Raw genomic sequence first — 17,703 nt, forward strand, 5'->3', positions numbered from 1 at the left:
CTGTACTTGGAATCTGTTACGAATAGTGTCGGGACAGTAACCTGTTGTGAAGAAAGCGGTATCATCTGCATAAAATGCTGTATGGGAAAGTTTGTGGAGCGGGAAATCAGCCATACAAAGTTTGAATAGGGCTGGGGCTAGTGGAGCACCTTGCGGAACTCTTGCGGAAATCTGTTTATGAAAAGAGATTGCGTCATCGATCCCCATTTGGAAGGACCTACCGTCCAAGCATGAATCTATCAGGGATGTTAGGTCATTCGGTAAACCCAGCTGTTTCGCTTTCAATATTAGACCGTGGTGCCATACTTGATCGAAAGCTTTGGAGACATCTAAGAGGAGGGCTCGAGTTTTTCGACCTTTCATCAGTGCTTGGATTGTTGCTGCGACGCGGGCAGTTTGATGGAGGCATATGTGTATGCGGAAACCGAAATGGATTCAGGTCATATTGCTTTAGTGTTTATACTTCCTTAAGACAAAATAGATTTGACTTTTACAGGTTTCACAAAATAGATCTAGAAGAACTAGATAATAGTTTAAAAAATACTCGTTGATTGGAAGAAAATCTCAATTACAAAGTACATAGTAAGTTGCTATTGTATAAGTAAATTCTAAAATCGATATGGACCTATGGGTATTGATTATTACTGTCAAGAGAAAAACAAAGAGATATGAGAAGAGACTCCACTGTTATTATTACGATTTTAACTTGTAGTGTAGTGAAATGTACTTAATATATAAAAACACCAGTGTTAATTTATTTTAGGCTTATAAATTAGTTTTAAAGTATTTTTAGTATTATTCAAGAATTTTAATATAATCCTGTTCTAGCTAGCTCGAAAAGAAGTATAAATTATGTGGTTTTTGTGACTTAATTTGGTATACTTAGAAGTTAAACCATTATTAAGGAGTAATACTACCATAATAAGGATAATAATAAGGCGATCGGCAATTTAAAAGTATGGGAATCCATCATTATTTTGGTGACAACATAAAAATAGATATAGAACAGAAAAAAATCATGTTATATAACCTTATTTCATTATATAACATTCATATATTCATGTTATTTAACTAAACATATACATTTCGTACTAACTGAACTGCCTGTTATTACCTGTTAACCTCAGCTTGTCATTTCTTAGTATAAGAAACGACCTTTTTGGGCCACAGGTCTCTTTATGACGTCAATAGGTCAGCTTAAGCACGTTTATAGGAAAATGTTTGAATAGATACCTTGTCGATTTGATCCCAGGCATTTAAATATATTTTTGTGGAATTTGTAATTGGAAGAATACAAGTAATTTTATTCGTAATAATTTAATAGCAAAGGACGATGAGTTATTATTATAATATATTTATATACAGTTGTGAGTATAATTATATATGATTATAAGATTTTAAAATAATACGGCATCTAATTTATTTTTAATAATAATTTTGATATAATGAAAGAATACTAATAACGATTGATTATATACTCTCTGGCTGACAATGACACTGGCTTTTGTGCCAACCGCTTAGTTAATTAGTATTTATTATATAATATTATAGTAGTAAATATGCGTTTTCTTAAAAATATCTTCAATCGTCTTTTCCAACCTCTTATCAGACAGTATCTGATGATTCAATGGATTAAGATCTGTTACTTAAGTGTCTCCATGTACATTTTTACTAATTTTATAATCATTTGTTTGTGATTTTGAATGTCAAAATTGCCATTGATTGAGTATGTTACTTTTCAGACTACTCTTGTAGGTTTTGTCGGTCTTTGGTTATTAACATTTTTTTATTAGCTTTAATTTAATCTAAGTTTAATTTATCATCATTATCAACACTGCCCTCAAACATATCGATTGACTGCTTTTCTATCAACCGTGTTTAAATTAGAATTGCATATAATAGAACAAAAATTGATTAAAATATGTTAATCGAAACTGAAAATAACATGCACATAAGAGAGTCATGTAACTTATTTTATAAACAATTAAAATTTCGGATTAGATTCTGATACGTTATCCCTTCTCTTTTCAATTATTTCAAACTTGTTTTCGGTTTGAATTCCAGTACTCAGAGTTTTGAAAAATCTTTCTCAAAGACAGTCTTTATTTTAGAAAAAAGCCCCTCAAAATTATTTCAAAATTAAAATTCAAATATTTTTATATTTTCATGGTCATCATTTTCATTTTTTGATTATATGTTTCAGTCTTCTTCTTGCCAACCAGCATTTATGTGCACTAAACCTACCATTGTTATGGTCAATTATGGTGCAATTTATCGGATATAACATGTCATTTGAAAAGTCACTGGCCTGATATAGATGGCGCTACTAAACCCATATGTTTTTTTTGGTTAGCTCTAACCCTCAAAAGATGCGTGTATAAATTTCACAGCTATCGGATAATTAGTTTGTGAATTATAGCATTTTGAGTGAAGCAACGTTTGTTATTTCGCGTGTTGATAAAATATTGCTTTTTGAAGGGAAAAATACAGTTGAAGCAAAAACTTGGCTTGACGCCGAGTTTCCGGACACTGCCACAGGAAAATCAACAATCAAGGAGTGGTATGCTAAGTTTAGACGTGGTGAAATAATCACCGAAGACGGTGAACGCAGTGGACGCCCAAAAGAGGTTGTTACCGACGAAAACATTAAAAAACCCACAAAATGATTTTGAATGACCGTATATTGAAATCGAATGAAATAGCAGATATTTAGTGAGTATTTATAAAGTGGGTGCCGCGCGAGCTCACTTTTGACCAAAAGCAACGACGAATTAATGATTCGGAGCAGTGTTTGAAGTTGATCAAGCATAATAAACCCGAGTTTTTTCATCGATATGTGATAATGGATGAAACATGGCTCCATTATTTTACTCTGAAGTCCAATCGACAGTCATCCGAGTGGACTGCATACGATGAACCCGCTCCAAAGCGTGGGAAAACGTAACAATCGGCTGGCAAGGTTATGGCGTCTGTATTTTGGGATGCGCATGGAATAATTTTTATTGACTACCTTGAAAAGGAAGGACCTTCAGGGGACCATCACCCCTGAAGGGAATTATGTTGAATAACTGACATTAAAAATTGACAAAAAATGTGTTTTACTATGGTAGGCCGGGCACTTTTCAATTTATCTGTTAGTACATCCAGATCTCGGGATCGAACCATTGACTACCGCATCTCGCTACCTTGACAATTTCTAGTAGGCAATTAATATTTTTTTATATAATCTATGTCTGCATAAGCATAATTAAACATCAAGTCATTTTCTTAGTGAGACAGCTAGAGAATGTAACCGAAAATTTTACTCGCTGTTAACCAAAAATGGAAACTTATTTTGCTTTATCGTTGTTTGTTTGTTACTTGCCAGTTCTGACGTTTGATTGACGGAAACAACCATTGAAAAATAAACTTTTAATTTGTACAATTACGTTACTAGACGGGAGGTTAATTGACGGGACACTGGCTTTTGTGCCAACCGCTTAGTTAATTAGTATTCATTATTTTAGATTTTCTGTGTAACAGACAATGACAATTTCGTAGCATGGGAAACCCATCTCGGGGTAAGAGAATGATGGAAGGGATGAGGGGTTGTCGTAAGTAATCTCTCAATCAAGTCTGCCTGGCTGTTTTTGTGATATTACGTCAATGCGGGTGTTAATTTGTAATATATATTCCCCTCTATACGACGCCAGCTGTACCAAAATTAAGTAGGGCGATATTCTAATCCTGGTAAATCCATGATTAGCTTTATGCGTTTGATAATAATTAAAATAAAATAATTAGTTTAAATAATGTTTAATAACGTAATTGTATTTTTTAAAGACCTGTTATTTGGAAACAAACTTGGGTAAAGTATTCAAAAATAAATTTAAAAAATACATTTTTCTAAAAATTGAAATGGTTAATATAATGTGGGCAATTAAATATTAATATCACCTTAGACAAAAGGCAAGATCAGACTTAAAATCAATGAAAGAATTGTACTGGTTAGTAGGAAGTTACTCTGAAGATAATTAAGGGTTTAAAATGAAAGAGGTTGGTTTGTCAGTTAATTATAAAGCTTAATTATAAGCCAATGGTTATCGTTAGGTACTACGAAGAACTGCAAGATGACATCTAAGTCAAATAAATTTGCGAAGTTATACAAGATTTTGCCTTAAAACATGAAATAAATGATGAAATAAAAAATAAAATTTATAAATTCAAAATATTTTCCAGCGCTGATAGCAATTTTTTCCAATCTCTTAGATTCTGTGCTTCCTTGTAATGAGTGAAGTGCTTGTGGATAAGGTTAGGAATCATGGATAGGAAGAAGTAATATTCATAACTAAATCACAACAATGTGGAAGGAACTGGATAACACGCAGGAAATCAGATTGAAGCGAACCAAACTACACCAACTTGTATAGTGAATAAGTGTTTCTCTTAACTTTAGCTTAAGTAGTCTAATTTCATTTTAATTTATGAAATACAACAGAACAATAGTGATAAATCCGTCCTGGACCGTTTTATTCCTAGCTACTCTACTCGTACCTCTCATATAATTGTTGATCTTCTTTCAAGGGCTGAAATTGGCTTTCAGCATACTCTTCTTCTTCACTACCCCCTTTATAAGCATATTTTCATGTCAATATTATAAAAGAGAACATTGTCCTTACCTTATTCGGTTCAAGTTCTGTGAACTTCATCACTCTTACCTTGGCCGCAAGCACATATATACTCCATGGCTCCAAATCACGCAGTGGGTTTGGCAGTGCATTTGTGGTGGACAACCGGGTATTCCGTTTCAAGCTCCCTGAACTGGGACCTCTGAACTCTCCGCAATATTCAAAGCTTTATTCTATACCACAACACACACAATCCAAAGAATGGCTAATCCTGACCGATTGTCGAAATTCTCTCGAACGTTTCCTGGAACAGAAGTTCAATCAGCCCCTGGTCACCGACTGACTGTCAATCATCCGTACGCTCTATCTGAATGGGATCAGGACAAGTTTATTATGAATCTCTTCTCACGTTATACCTCAGTTATGAGCCTCCTCTCTCTTCCCCATCACGGATGTTTGTATCCATACTGACCTTATCCCTTTCGTTTCTTGTTTCACAAATAACGTTGTTTTGAGCCCACCTGCTCACTGTGAGTTTTGCCACCGTCTTCCTATTTCACTCTACCACATATTGAACGACTGTTCACAGCTCACTCAGATTAGAACTAAGTATGGGCTGAAAAACTTTAGAGATGCCTTAACAGGAGAAAATACAAACTCCTCGGATTTCTACGAGAAATCGATTTCCTCCATAAGATCTAGCCTATGCTAAGTTTAGTGTTATTGACCAAACATCCATTACCACTTCGGTAAGGGTGTTGATGTGTGCTGTCTGGATAAAACCTCTACTTCGTTATGGTTGTGTTTAGAGTCCTGTATTTGTGTTCATTTTTAAATTTTATATACACTATTTATAATTTTAGCCCCCCAGTTTGTGTTCAAATATCAATTTTTTGGAAAGCATTTTAGATATATATATATATATATATATATATATATATATATATATATATATATATATATATATATATATATATATAGAGACAATTCGGTTCCATACTACTAGATACCACTGCGACTTTCTGCTGGAAAGGGATTTTTGATTTGGAAGCAAAATATAGATTCGACTTTAGAATATAGATAGACTTTCTCAGCCAGCATGAGAACGCTTGGCCACATGTGGAAAAATCCACCCAAGGAAACCTGACGTATTTTAATAAGATATTCCATCCATCATATTTAATCAGACATTACTTCTTCTGATTTCCATTTGTTACTGTCGATAACTCATGGCTTCACCGACAAACACTTAATTTGCTACACTGAAATGTTAAGGCATTGGAAAAAATCGTAATCAGCGTTGGGAATAGTGATTTAAATCAAATATTTTATACGAATTTATCTCAGTAAAGCTAATTAAAATTTGTAAAAAAGCTCAAAACCTTCTTGTGCACTCTATGCTACTCATGATCTAAAATGCCTAACGAAAATCCAAGTTGAGTATAGAGAAGATTCTTGATTTGACATGAAGATTGAAGTTATCTAAGAGAACAGTTATCAAAAACGACAAAATTTTGCCTTAAAGGTCAAAAAGAAACTAACAATTTTGTAGAATTATGAGAAATAAAGAAAAAGGGAGAAAGAAGTCGAGGAATATAACATTTTTTATAATTTTGAATTAATTGTATATTTTGTTGTAATGGTCGAATACCAAATATATAAATAAGTGAGTAAAAAGTGCATCGGGACATTCTTTCGAAGAAATATTAGCACGATAGAGATGTATTACAGCATACATTATAGTACACAACACTTTGCTTTTGAACTGTTGAATGATTTGCGTTGCTGAAAGTGTGGATGAGGGATTTTAAATTATTGTATTAAATCTCTTGATATACAGTTTCTTAAGCATTTTTGAGATTAGAGGTAGTATGTTTTTATAGTTTGGTTTGGTAAAGGTATACTGTGAAACAGTAAAAATATTTGATAGAGTGATTGAGAATTTATGGAATTATATTTGTAGGAATGTTCGTCTTGGGTCGGTCAGTCGGTCGAAATGTGTGGCTGCCGCTGCGATTATTTGTCAGAACACTCACTACTATTTGTTGGAAGGAATTTGCACGAGAACTGAAAACACTGGTTGAAGAAATACTGTTTATTTTTAATATTAAATTGTACATGTGGTCGACAGGAGAATTGAAAGGATATTAGGTTAGGTAGAGGAAGTACGGTAGCGTTGTGGAAGTGGTACTGTTACAAGGGGATGGAGAAAAGAAAAGAGAACGAGACGTCGTCGTGATGGTCTTTTATCGCCTGTAACTGCATGGTACCAATCCACCGGCGTTGCCAACCTTTTGAACTTGCTGGTCGTGAATTCGTGGTGGCCTAAAGGGTCGTGGCGGTCGCCACATATTATATTTTATTTTAATCTTAAATGTTAATAGTTACTATTGATTCATTTATGAATAACTGGTAAAACTAGTTGTACCTGACTTCAGACAAACGTGCAACTTAAAATAAATATCACACTTCCCCAAACATCTGTCCAAATGTAAAAACCTATAGAAGGTAAATAACGTTCGGCTCCTAAGCAAATGATCAAAACAGGATATTAATTGTAAGCCCGCCGTATCTATATTTAGAATTGAATTTCGCCGGTCATGTAATCTAGCGCTTTGTGGTGTCAGTCATCCTGAGATATAATTAGAAACATTCAACTATCTGGACACTTTCAAATTTGTAATTGTAGTTGATTTTATTTTCGTGCTAGATGGCCCGGAAAGATTTGGACCTTTTAAGAGAATTACCTCGCCTTCGGTATCGATCGCTGGCTGAATGAATCGCTTCCTGTCACTTTCTAACCCATTTATCAATATCTTGATTTTCGTTAACGTTTATTTCAGTAATGCATACAAACTTAACAGTAAATGTTATTATTACTAAAAAATAAACTTAAATGTTATTATACATTAATCCGCAATGATTTCAAGACTTATTGGCAAAGTAAAAGCTTATTATTTACTAACACGGCTGTATATTTACCCAATAACCAGTACATTTGTTGTACCTCAACTTGAGTTGACATTCTTTCTTAATATGTGGTTCATATCAAGATATTTGGCTGTATTTCCATTTGTTTTTTTTTGTTGGTGAAATTAATATACACTGATTTATATTGATTCATGTTGAAAAGCTATTTTTCTGTCCAGCGTTTTGTATTATTTGTAACATTTCAGTTTTGCTATCTCTAGTGACTAGGAGTGCAGTGGCATCTGCAAATGTAGCAACGACATTTTTATTAAATATAGGCAAGCGCCGAGTGCATATTATAGCAGATAAAATAAAGGACTGGTCCCAATACATGACTCCGAATTTTTGAATATTTGTCAGGGAGAAGCATTTTAATCTTATGCTTTAAACTCTCACACCAAAATCTATCGAAAGCTTGAGCAACATCTAAAAATATTTCAGATCAGATTTTATTTTTTTAACAATATGTAAGGTAATAAATATATTTGTCAATGTTTGAAAACACAAACATCTATTGAATATATTGCACGGCAATAAAAAATACCTTCATTGTTTCTTCATCGAATCTCTTCGATATATAAAAACAAACAGCACAGAAACCCCTCTCTCAATTCATTCAATAAAAGCAAGGAATGCAATTTAAATTGATATGCATTAGACTTGTGTGTAGAATATGCACTTATACATTCATGGCCATATACTTTTAAAATTTCAACTTGTTATGATTAACATCTTTCCTCAAGTCAATAACTGTAGCCTTTTCAAATTGTCACTGCTTAAATAGCTCCAGTTTCATTCAATATGTTTATTGCTTATTGATTTTAATAACTTTCACCTCTAACCGCTGTGTTATAATAGCTTTTTTGACAATATTCACAAATCGATGATATATCCATTACTGCTTACCATTTATAATCAAAATATGAACAATACAAGTAGAAATAACCTATAAACAACAAAATTCTCAACCTTACAAAACAGAGTTCCTGTCAATACCAAGGTCAAACCCAAAATGGCTTTTGTAGTTTGATTCTATATCTCAAAAATCAGGAAGGAGTTTACCGAATAACGGTTAGGATTCTCCAGAAATAGTCACTATTTCCAAGAACCACATTGAAGCAAATTTGTTGCCAGAATATTTCGGAAAAATGCGTAGATGTACTAGAAGACAATGGCTGGAACTATTGAATTTTTAACTGGTATTTAACAAAAATTTTTTTGAATTGTTCGCTTATTGACTATCGCCAAAAGAAATTTTTTGTGTTGGGTAGTCAGTGAAGGGCATGTTCTTAGAACTTTTACATTAAATACAAACACCTGGGTCTGAGAAATAGCTGCTTGTGTAACTCTTAGCTGAGCTGTAACCTTTTGTTGCATTCTTGTTGAGTTTTTGCCCAGCAGATTGTCTTTCTTCAAAATTTCATGACTGTATAAATCGGGATTATAAGACAAAACGTCGGAACCGAAAATACTACAAATTCATTCCCGTATTTGACACATAGTTTCCTTGTTAGAATTCGTAGTATATTATAGTATTAGCGCTTATCAGTTATCATCGTAAGCTGTGCTATCCCTAAATTTAAAAGTAAAGAATCGTTGTAATTTTTATAATACCTCAGTATTAATGTATATGGCCTATGACTATACACGGAAATAATTTGAGTTATCTAAATATGGCAAATAAATTTAACTAAATACGTACCATAATCACATAATGTGTGACTGTGCTTTTCATTTAATGTTTTCGAGAAACGGATCCTCGTTTTGTGTTTGTTGTCTTCACATTTTTATGTTTATTTGATGGAAACAAACACTAAATATACGAATTTTCAACTTTTATCACAATCTACAATCTTGTGTTTCCGATGTGGAACAATCTGCAGAGAAATAAGGGTTAAAAGAACAGTTAGCGTTGTTTAATTGTTGTAATATAGCAGAAAACAATAATTTTACAATTAATTTTTTAATGTATAAAAGGATCTGTGAAATGAATTCACAGTAATTATAAAATAATTTAACTAAAATAAATATTATTATTATTATTATTTATTTTTAAATATCTTTAACGTGATTAAATAACTCTGGAGCAAGCCGAATATAATTTCTCATGCGCAAAGCATACGTTTTCTGATTTATACTTTGCTTTTAGAAAACGTACAATTGAGCTATTTCCAAAATAGAACGAATTAATTTACCACAGAATGCCCAGAAACTCGAAATTAACACAACATTTTTTTGAAACAATTTTTTCAGAAACAAATAAACAAAAACAATTATTTGTATATTTTATTAAGTGCATTTAGAACGATGAGGATCGATATTAATCATTTATTAAATAAATAGATTTTAGAAAAGATAGATGAATATAAGAATATAAAATAAAAATATAGGAAAGAAATAAATAATTAGTTATTTAGTTATTTAGTGGTATAGCTGAGGGGATTGTTTATTGCATATTATATCTTGCAGTACTGGAACAAACTGCCATGACTTGAATGTTCTCTAAAATCGGTTATGGTATTAAGACATGCTGCCCACGATGTTATACAACAGGATTGATATATCACATACCTGTGATTGACACATTTTTGGACATTACTAGAACAGATATTTTATGACACGTTTCAATAAGATGTTACGTGATCATTTAGCTATAAAAAATGTATTAGTGTTGGATCCCTTATAATCTGACAAGCGCTCAGAAATGGTTCGTGACAATTGGTATAAGAGAATATTGAAAATATACATTGAAAGTGCGCATAACCTCTGTATCATAGATCACAGAAAGATGGGCCTAACCCAACAAAAGTTATTCGTCGAAAAAACACCATCGGAGTAAACTGTTGCCTTTTTTTCCGTCACGTAGTGATATTGGTGTTAGAGCAACTTAAGACGGTCAATTATGTATGGTTCTGTTTGATTATTTGTTTGCCAAAAGTCTTCGGAAAAAGTTGAAGAAGAAGCAAATAATTCCCCATCATGACAATTCAAGCACTCACACATCGGCACAAACTATGAATTAATTTTTAACCGACCAAAATATCGGACTTAAATCATCTCCTAACAGTCCTAACAGTCACCTTTTTTTACCTAATACCAACATACCAGTTTAAGTTTATTAACAAGCATTCAACAATTGACTAGGTTCACAGAATAACAGATGTTATTGAAAAAGCCTACGAAAGTAAAAAAGTATGCGCAGCTATATTCTTAGATGTAGTACAGGCCTTCGATAAGGTTTAGCATGAAGGTCTTGTTCATAAACTACAGAAAATGTTACCAAAACAATACACCTAGCTACTAAAATCGTATATTACAGCCAGAATGTTTAGAGTTAAACAAGAAGAAGCTTACTCTACAATAAAAGAAGCTAAAGCAAGTGTACCACAAGAAAGTGTACTGGGACCAATGCTTTATCTACTATGTCGGAGACAATAGTGAAGAAGCCAAACGAAAGTTACAAAAGGCAAGTGACAACATAAATAATTGGACACAAACTTGGAATATAAAAATTAATGATAGTAAATCTGTACATGTGTAATTAATCTATAAACAGACCGTACAATCACCCATAACATTAAATAATACTATCATTCTATATAGCCACAACGTTAAATATCTCGAAATGAATGTTGATGCAAAACTTCGCTGGAAGGAACATATAAAGAAGACAAGAAAAGGACTGGAATTGATATATAGGTAAATGTATAGGCTAACTGGAAGAAAATCAGAATTATCAGTACATAATAAATTGCTATTATACAAGCAAACACTGAAACCTATATGGACATACGGAATTCAATTATGCAAAATGTTCTGCAAAATGTATGAGAAGTATTGTAGGCGTACCCAAATACTATAGGACTGATTGCCTACAGCGAGACCTTCAGATACCCAGAGTCAATCAAGAAATTATGAGGAAAGATTCCATTCTCATGAGAATATTGAAGTATCGCAACTTTTGGATACCACCAGAGCAGGACACAGACTCAAAAGAACCAAACCATCTGATCTTGTTTAGTGAGGTGGATTTAATAAAAAATACAGCAGTGACATGTATAAACATTATTTCACTAGAGACTGAGAAGACTCACCTATGGGTTCTCCTAGTTATATACTTAGATATAAGTTAGCATAAAGACAAATTGTAGGTTAGTCGGAAATGACTAGTAACAATGTAATAACTAAATAATTTAAAAAAAATCCTTCTGGCTCTCATACTTTAAGAAATTAATTTGTAAATTAAGTCATCCCATTCTACCATAGTATTATACCATTATTATTATATTATTAAATTAAATGATTTTAAATAATATAAATCATAATTAAATATTTGGAAGACAAAATTTATCTTCCCACTATAGACTAGAAAAAAATCAATAACGATAAGATATTTAATAGTAATATTAGTGCGTGCGCTTATACAAAACTTCTCGTAACTATTAAATAAAATTAAGCATAGAACAAAGGCAGTCTGTTACTTTCTCCAATAATAACTAAAAATAATAATAACAAATATTTGACAACGAATAATAACGCTTTCTACCATAAAATTCTGTTTTCAATAAATTGCATGTTTTTACATTATTTATATTTGTTTTGTACTTCTATATTTTTAATTTACCATAGTAGAAATAATTAGTACAATATTTATTTCGAAATGCATAATGAAATAACATAACATAACAGGTCAATTGAAAAGTCCAACTTTTCAATACCATTTTTGTAGTACGATTTGTTCTTTGCTTCAAAATGGCCTCAGTTTCGGCGATCACTTCTTCATTCGACGAAAATTTCTTCCCAGCGAGCATTTTTTGAGATCTGAGAACAGGAAATAGTCGCTGGGGGCTAGATCTGGAGAATACGGTGGATGAGGAAGCAATTCGAAGCCCAGTTCATGGATTTTTGCATCGATTTCACTGACTTGTGACACTGTGCATTGTCTTGGTGAAGCAGCACTTTATTTTTCTTTAAATGCGGCCGTTGTTCGGCGATTTCGTCCTTCAAAGGTTCTAATAACGCTATGTAATAGTCGCTGTTGATGGTGCTTGCTTTTTCAAGGTAGTCAAATAAAATTATTCCATGCGCATCCCAAAATACACACGCCATAACTTTGCCAGCCGACTATTGTATTTTCCCATGCTTTGGAGCGGGTTTATCGTGTGCAGTCCACTCGGATGCCTGTCGATTGGTCTTCGGAGTGAAATGATGGAGCCATATTTCATCCATGGTCACATATCGACGCAAAAACTCGGGTTTATTACGCTTGATCATCTTCAAACACTGCTCCAAATCATCAACGGGTTGTTGTTTTTGATCAAAAGTGAACTCGCGCGGCACCCACTTGGCACAGAGTTTTCTCATACCCAAATATTCGTGAATGATATGATGTACACGTTCACCCGATATCTTTAGAGTGTCTGCTATGTCATTCAATTTCAATTTACGGTCATTCAAAATCCATTACGTTCACCGTCTTCGGTGCTCATTTCACTACGTCTAAACTTAGCATACCAATCCTTAATGGTTGATTTTCCTAGGACAGTGTCCGGAAACTCGGCATCAAGCCAAGTTTTTGCTTCAACTGTATTTTTTTCCTTCAAAAAGCAATATTTTATCAACACGCGAAATTCCTTTTTTCCATTTTTTTATAATAACAAAAGTTGCTTCACTCAAAATGCTATAATTCACAAACTAATGACCCGACAGCTGTCAAATTTATACACGCAAGCGCCATCTATCTATCAGACCGGAGACTTTTAATTTGATCTGTCACATATATATTTAAATTGAAATATTCGAAATAATAAAACACAATTAATTATTCTAAAAACAATGTATTACTTTGCCGCTACAAATTAGGAGAACAATCAACAACAATAAGAAAAGTAACTATTAAATAGATTTAAGCAAAGGCACTGGGTTAGTTTCTCCAATAGTACTAATAATAATAAGAAAAATCATAACGAATAACGCATTCTACCATAAAATTCATTTTCCAATAGAAGGCATCTTTTTATATTGTTTATGTTTGTTCTGTACTCAAATATTTTAAATTTATCATCCTAAGAAGGATTAGCATTATTAAAACACATCTAATGTTTAGAAACTTTCTTTTCTTCTACAATAATCATTTTAAAACCCCCATTCATTCCCTGAAAATGTAATACGATAATATTCATATTTTCTACCCTTCTAAATGACCTTTAAATCCTAATTGTTTCCACTTCCGGTACGGTTACACATTTGTCGGGCCCTTATACGATCCTCAGTCAAGTTAAAGACCACCTCACCCCGGATTCTGCGCCAGAATTCCTACTGGACCATTGCTTTGGGTGGGGGAATTCTGATCTGAATCCGACCAGAGCGAATGCTAGACACCCGAGCCGGGCCGGTCTCCTCGATGACTAAGCTGGTCGACTTTCTGGTCTTGCATGGAGTAGGCGAAATGAATCACACTCCGAAACACGCTTAGTTCGTTTCAAGTCGTATTTTGTGAAGGGTATCGATGTGTTCGTTTATCGTTTGAGTTTGACTTGATTGTTTTCATTTTTACAAGTCTATAATGTGTTTTTCGTACGGTTTCGTTTGAGTTGTTATAAATCTTCTGTCAGATAGAGCGGACATCGATTGCTCCGGCCATGGTACAGCCCTTCGACGTCCCCCCCTCCCAGGTAAGGCAAAATTGATCGATAGTAGGGGTGGTATTGTTTTTTTTGCGTTATATGAAAGACAATTTTTATGTGACAGTGTCATAATAGTTTATTATTGTTTATAACCCAAGGTATATTAAATAAGATGTTAAATTATCTATGTTAGTTTAATATTATTATACCTATCTATATTTTTGTAGATAAAATCGAGACGATTTATGTACCCATTGAATTTCAATGTATCCCAAAGGGTGGAATATAATAATACGTTGATGTAGGTGTTGAATAGTGTTGTGGTTGTTTTGTATGATATTCTCTCTCCCTGGAAAGGGTTCTTATACAAACTGAATTAGTTTCTTTTCTATTTCTATCTTATTCAACATTCTATTTTTTATTTTTTTATTTTTTGCAATGGAAGATGCAATCCAGGCAAAATCGTCCTTTAAAAATTATCGGGACGAATAGGAAGATCAAAACAATGCTGTTAATGAGAAGGAAGTCGAAGAAGTTGAATTCACAAAATAAAATGCTTATTAATAATAAATGCATGTGAAAATTACACTAACAGAGCCCTTGTTAATTGAATGCTATAAGCCTTAATAAAAGGAATTGTAAGAGAATAGACAAAGATACTTCTCAAATTGGTCATTGTAACATTATTAAACAGTAAAAACCTAAACCTGTCGAAAAAGAAGACTATATTGAGTTCCCATTTGTTAGTTAAATTAAATTAAAGACGAATAATGTGATAATAGTTCATTATTGTTTATAACCTAACTAGATATAGATAGTAAATTATTGGTGGTAGTTTAATCTTAATACATCTACCTATATTTTAGTAGATAAAATCGAAACCATTTATATACCCATTAAAATTCAGGTATCCCAAGGGGTGGGATATAATAATATACTGGTGTAGGTGTTGAATAGCGTTGTGGTTGTTTTGTATGATATTCTTTCTCCCTGTAAAGGGCTTTTATACCAACGAAATTGGTTTCCTTTCTGTTGTTATCCAACATTCCAACTTTTTTTCTCAATACGTTCAATATATTTTTTGTTATTGTATAGTATATATTACACAAGACCGAATAACAATTTTCCGATGAAAACTAATCGAATTTTTTCGAAGTTTCATCACTTGTTTACCCGATCTATCAGCTAATGGTATTGAAATTGTTTTAACTATCTAGAAACATTTATTTAAAATTATTCTGACGTTGATGTAAATACACGTTCGATAGTTATTGATTTTGGTTCTGGGAATTCCTTGAATATTGTACGTTTAATTCAAGTACGTATTTGTATAAAATTCTTATGGAGCAGTGTATGTTATAGTTATTTATTGTCGCGTACTGTGTAATTATATGATACACCAAATTTTTCATAAGAAAAAAATGGTATTTTCACTCAGTTTCGGAGAATTCGAAAGAGAACTGTTAAATTTCGCCTTTCACACCTCCTTTATTGATTTGTTGACTATACAAATCCGAGATAACGCCAGGCTTGGCACCAGTGACCTAAGATTTCCGCTAAAAATATGAGTGGTTATTATTCTGTTTGTGAATATATTCGTTGTACCGAGAATGTTATCAGCTAGGGAAACTTTTAATGAACCATTGTAGTACCAGGTACAGTTGATTACACAAATATGGATATGATTATTTTTAAAATGAATTTTACAAATAATAAATTTTGTAATGATGTTATTATTTATTCAAGTTAAACAATTTTCTTTAGTTGAACGATGCTAGAATTGAACGAGTTTCGTTTTGAATTGCTTTGCTACCCACTATATAATTCATATAAGCCCCCTTGTGATTGTAAACCTCAAAAGAATAGGCATGCTTCTGTATTATTATTTATTAATCTATAAAAAATGAATTAACATTATATGTGTTATTTTTGTGGAGATCCTTTTTATCAATGGTTTTATTTCATTAATATATCATGTTTAAAAAAATGAACACCAAATACCATTTATTTAAATATCATGTGTGAACGTTTACGTTTTCAAAGTTTTTTTGAAATACTGAATATAGAAAAACTGTTATAGCGGAAACAATGAAAAATGTAGGTTTTCACGATTTGCTAGAAAAAATGATTATATAAACGTATTTGTTTTGGAGATTGAATGATTCAATCAATCCATGATAGCAATTTGAAGAAACGAAGCATAGAACAGTTTTTTATTACCTTCTATATAATTAATTTGTAAACTAGCTTACTACTATTGTTCTTTTGTACTTGCATCAATACACAAACAAGACGAATGCAAGACAAATCCTTATTAATAATAACCGTTAACGGGAGATGAGATGATGACTCTTTAAAGTAGTTGCAAAATCTTAAAATTGTCTCAAATTAAGTAAATTGTTATAGTCAGAGCTCTGTAATATATTTTTTACTGAATATATTATATATAGGTTTTATATATACGCCTTATCTAACCCCACTTGATATAATAGTGTACAAACTGTTTTGTTATAATACTTGATATTTTGATATAACTAGCCTTGTTTCGTGTTCTTCATTGTCAACACTTTGAACATTCATCAATAGATGAATTGTTTTTTGATTTCTATGTCCACTTTCATCCCATTTTATTATTTAATAGAACAAGATAACTGACGGGCATGTTGAATAACTTTTTGGGTCGTTCTGATATATTAAATTATTAAGTTTATTATTAAACAGTGCACTTCTTCGAACAACATCAGGAGAAAGTTGCTATGCAGATATCTGATATATTTCAACTGTTTGCAATGGCGGATGTTCCTTGGATGATACAATTGTTTATAATAGTATGCTATGCACAATTCTTATATAAGTTATAATTAAATATTAATGTAGGTGGGTATTTTGCCTTTTTGTATCCGGGTTTTGAGGTTGGGACTCTTTTGTTAAAATTTGATTGTATCTCGTGACATTTTCAATAATTATTTACATTTCGGGTGTTTCCATATATTCCTATTATTTTTTGAATATTTACTTTCAATCTTTCTGATTTTATTATGAATATTTGTGCTAACAGTTGGTTGTTACTTATTCATATAGGTTCCTAGAAATAAAAATGTTCCAGGAGCCATCTTAACGATTAGAACGATTAGAGTTAACGATACAGATTTCTTGCTGATCTTGCGGGGTGATGGTTGTATATTTATGTTTGTGTTTATTCATAAGGCAAGTGCGTTAAATCCGACAAGAAAAATCATCATAGTCATGTCAGTTTCAGGATGGTAAAATCAGATGATCTTTAATTTGGTCATTCGCCAGTCGGTAGGGTTAATGCCGAATACTGTGATGAAATGAAATATGTCGGGTATTTTTGTGTTAAAAAAATAATCGGAAATAGGTAATGTTTTTTTTGAAACGCTATGAAAGCGGATACATAATAATTGTTTTCAGTTCTATATATAGGAGTAAATAAAGTAGTACAGGATGGACAAGCGTGAAATAATAAAGACCATTTTTAA

General features: G+C 32.4%; 1 protein-coding gene across 1 annotated transcript in view; it reads left to right on the top strand.

Annotated features, from left to right (window-relative positions):
• Positions 1-13,973: 13,973 nt before the first annotated feature.
• The window catches only part of p130CAS (Serine_rich_CAS and FAT-like_CAS_C domain-containing protein p130CAS), a 95,317-nt gene continuing 91,587 nt past the window's right edge, over positions 13,974-17,703 (top strand). The window contains exon 1 of the mRNA XM_076408829.1: positions 13,974-14,251. Coding sequence (XP_076264944.1) covers positions 14,219-14,251 — 33 coding nt within the window. The 5' untranslated portion in view covers positions 13,974-14,218. The remainder of the gene's footprint in view (positions 14,252-17,703) is intronic.

This window comes from Rhynchophorus ferrugineus, unplaced genomic scaffold (genome assembly GCF_030347505.1).
Source record: "Rhynchophorus ferrugineus isolate W39M unplaced genomic scaffold, kcgeb_rfMv2 rfM6, whole genome shotgun sequence".
NCBI classification, from domain to species: Eukaryota; Metazoa; Arthropoda; class Insecta; order Coleoptera; family Curculionidae; genus Rhynchophorus; species Rhynchophorus ferrugineus.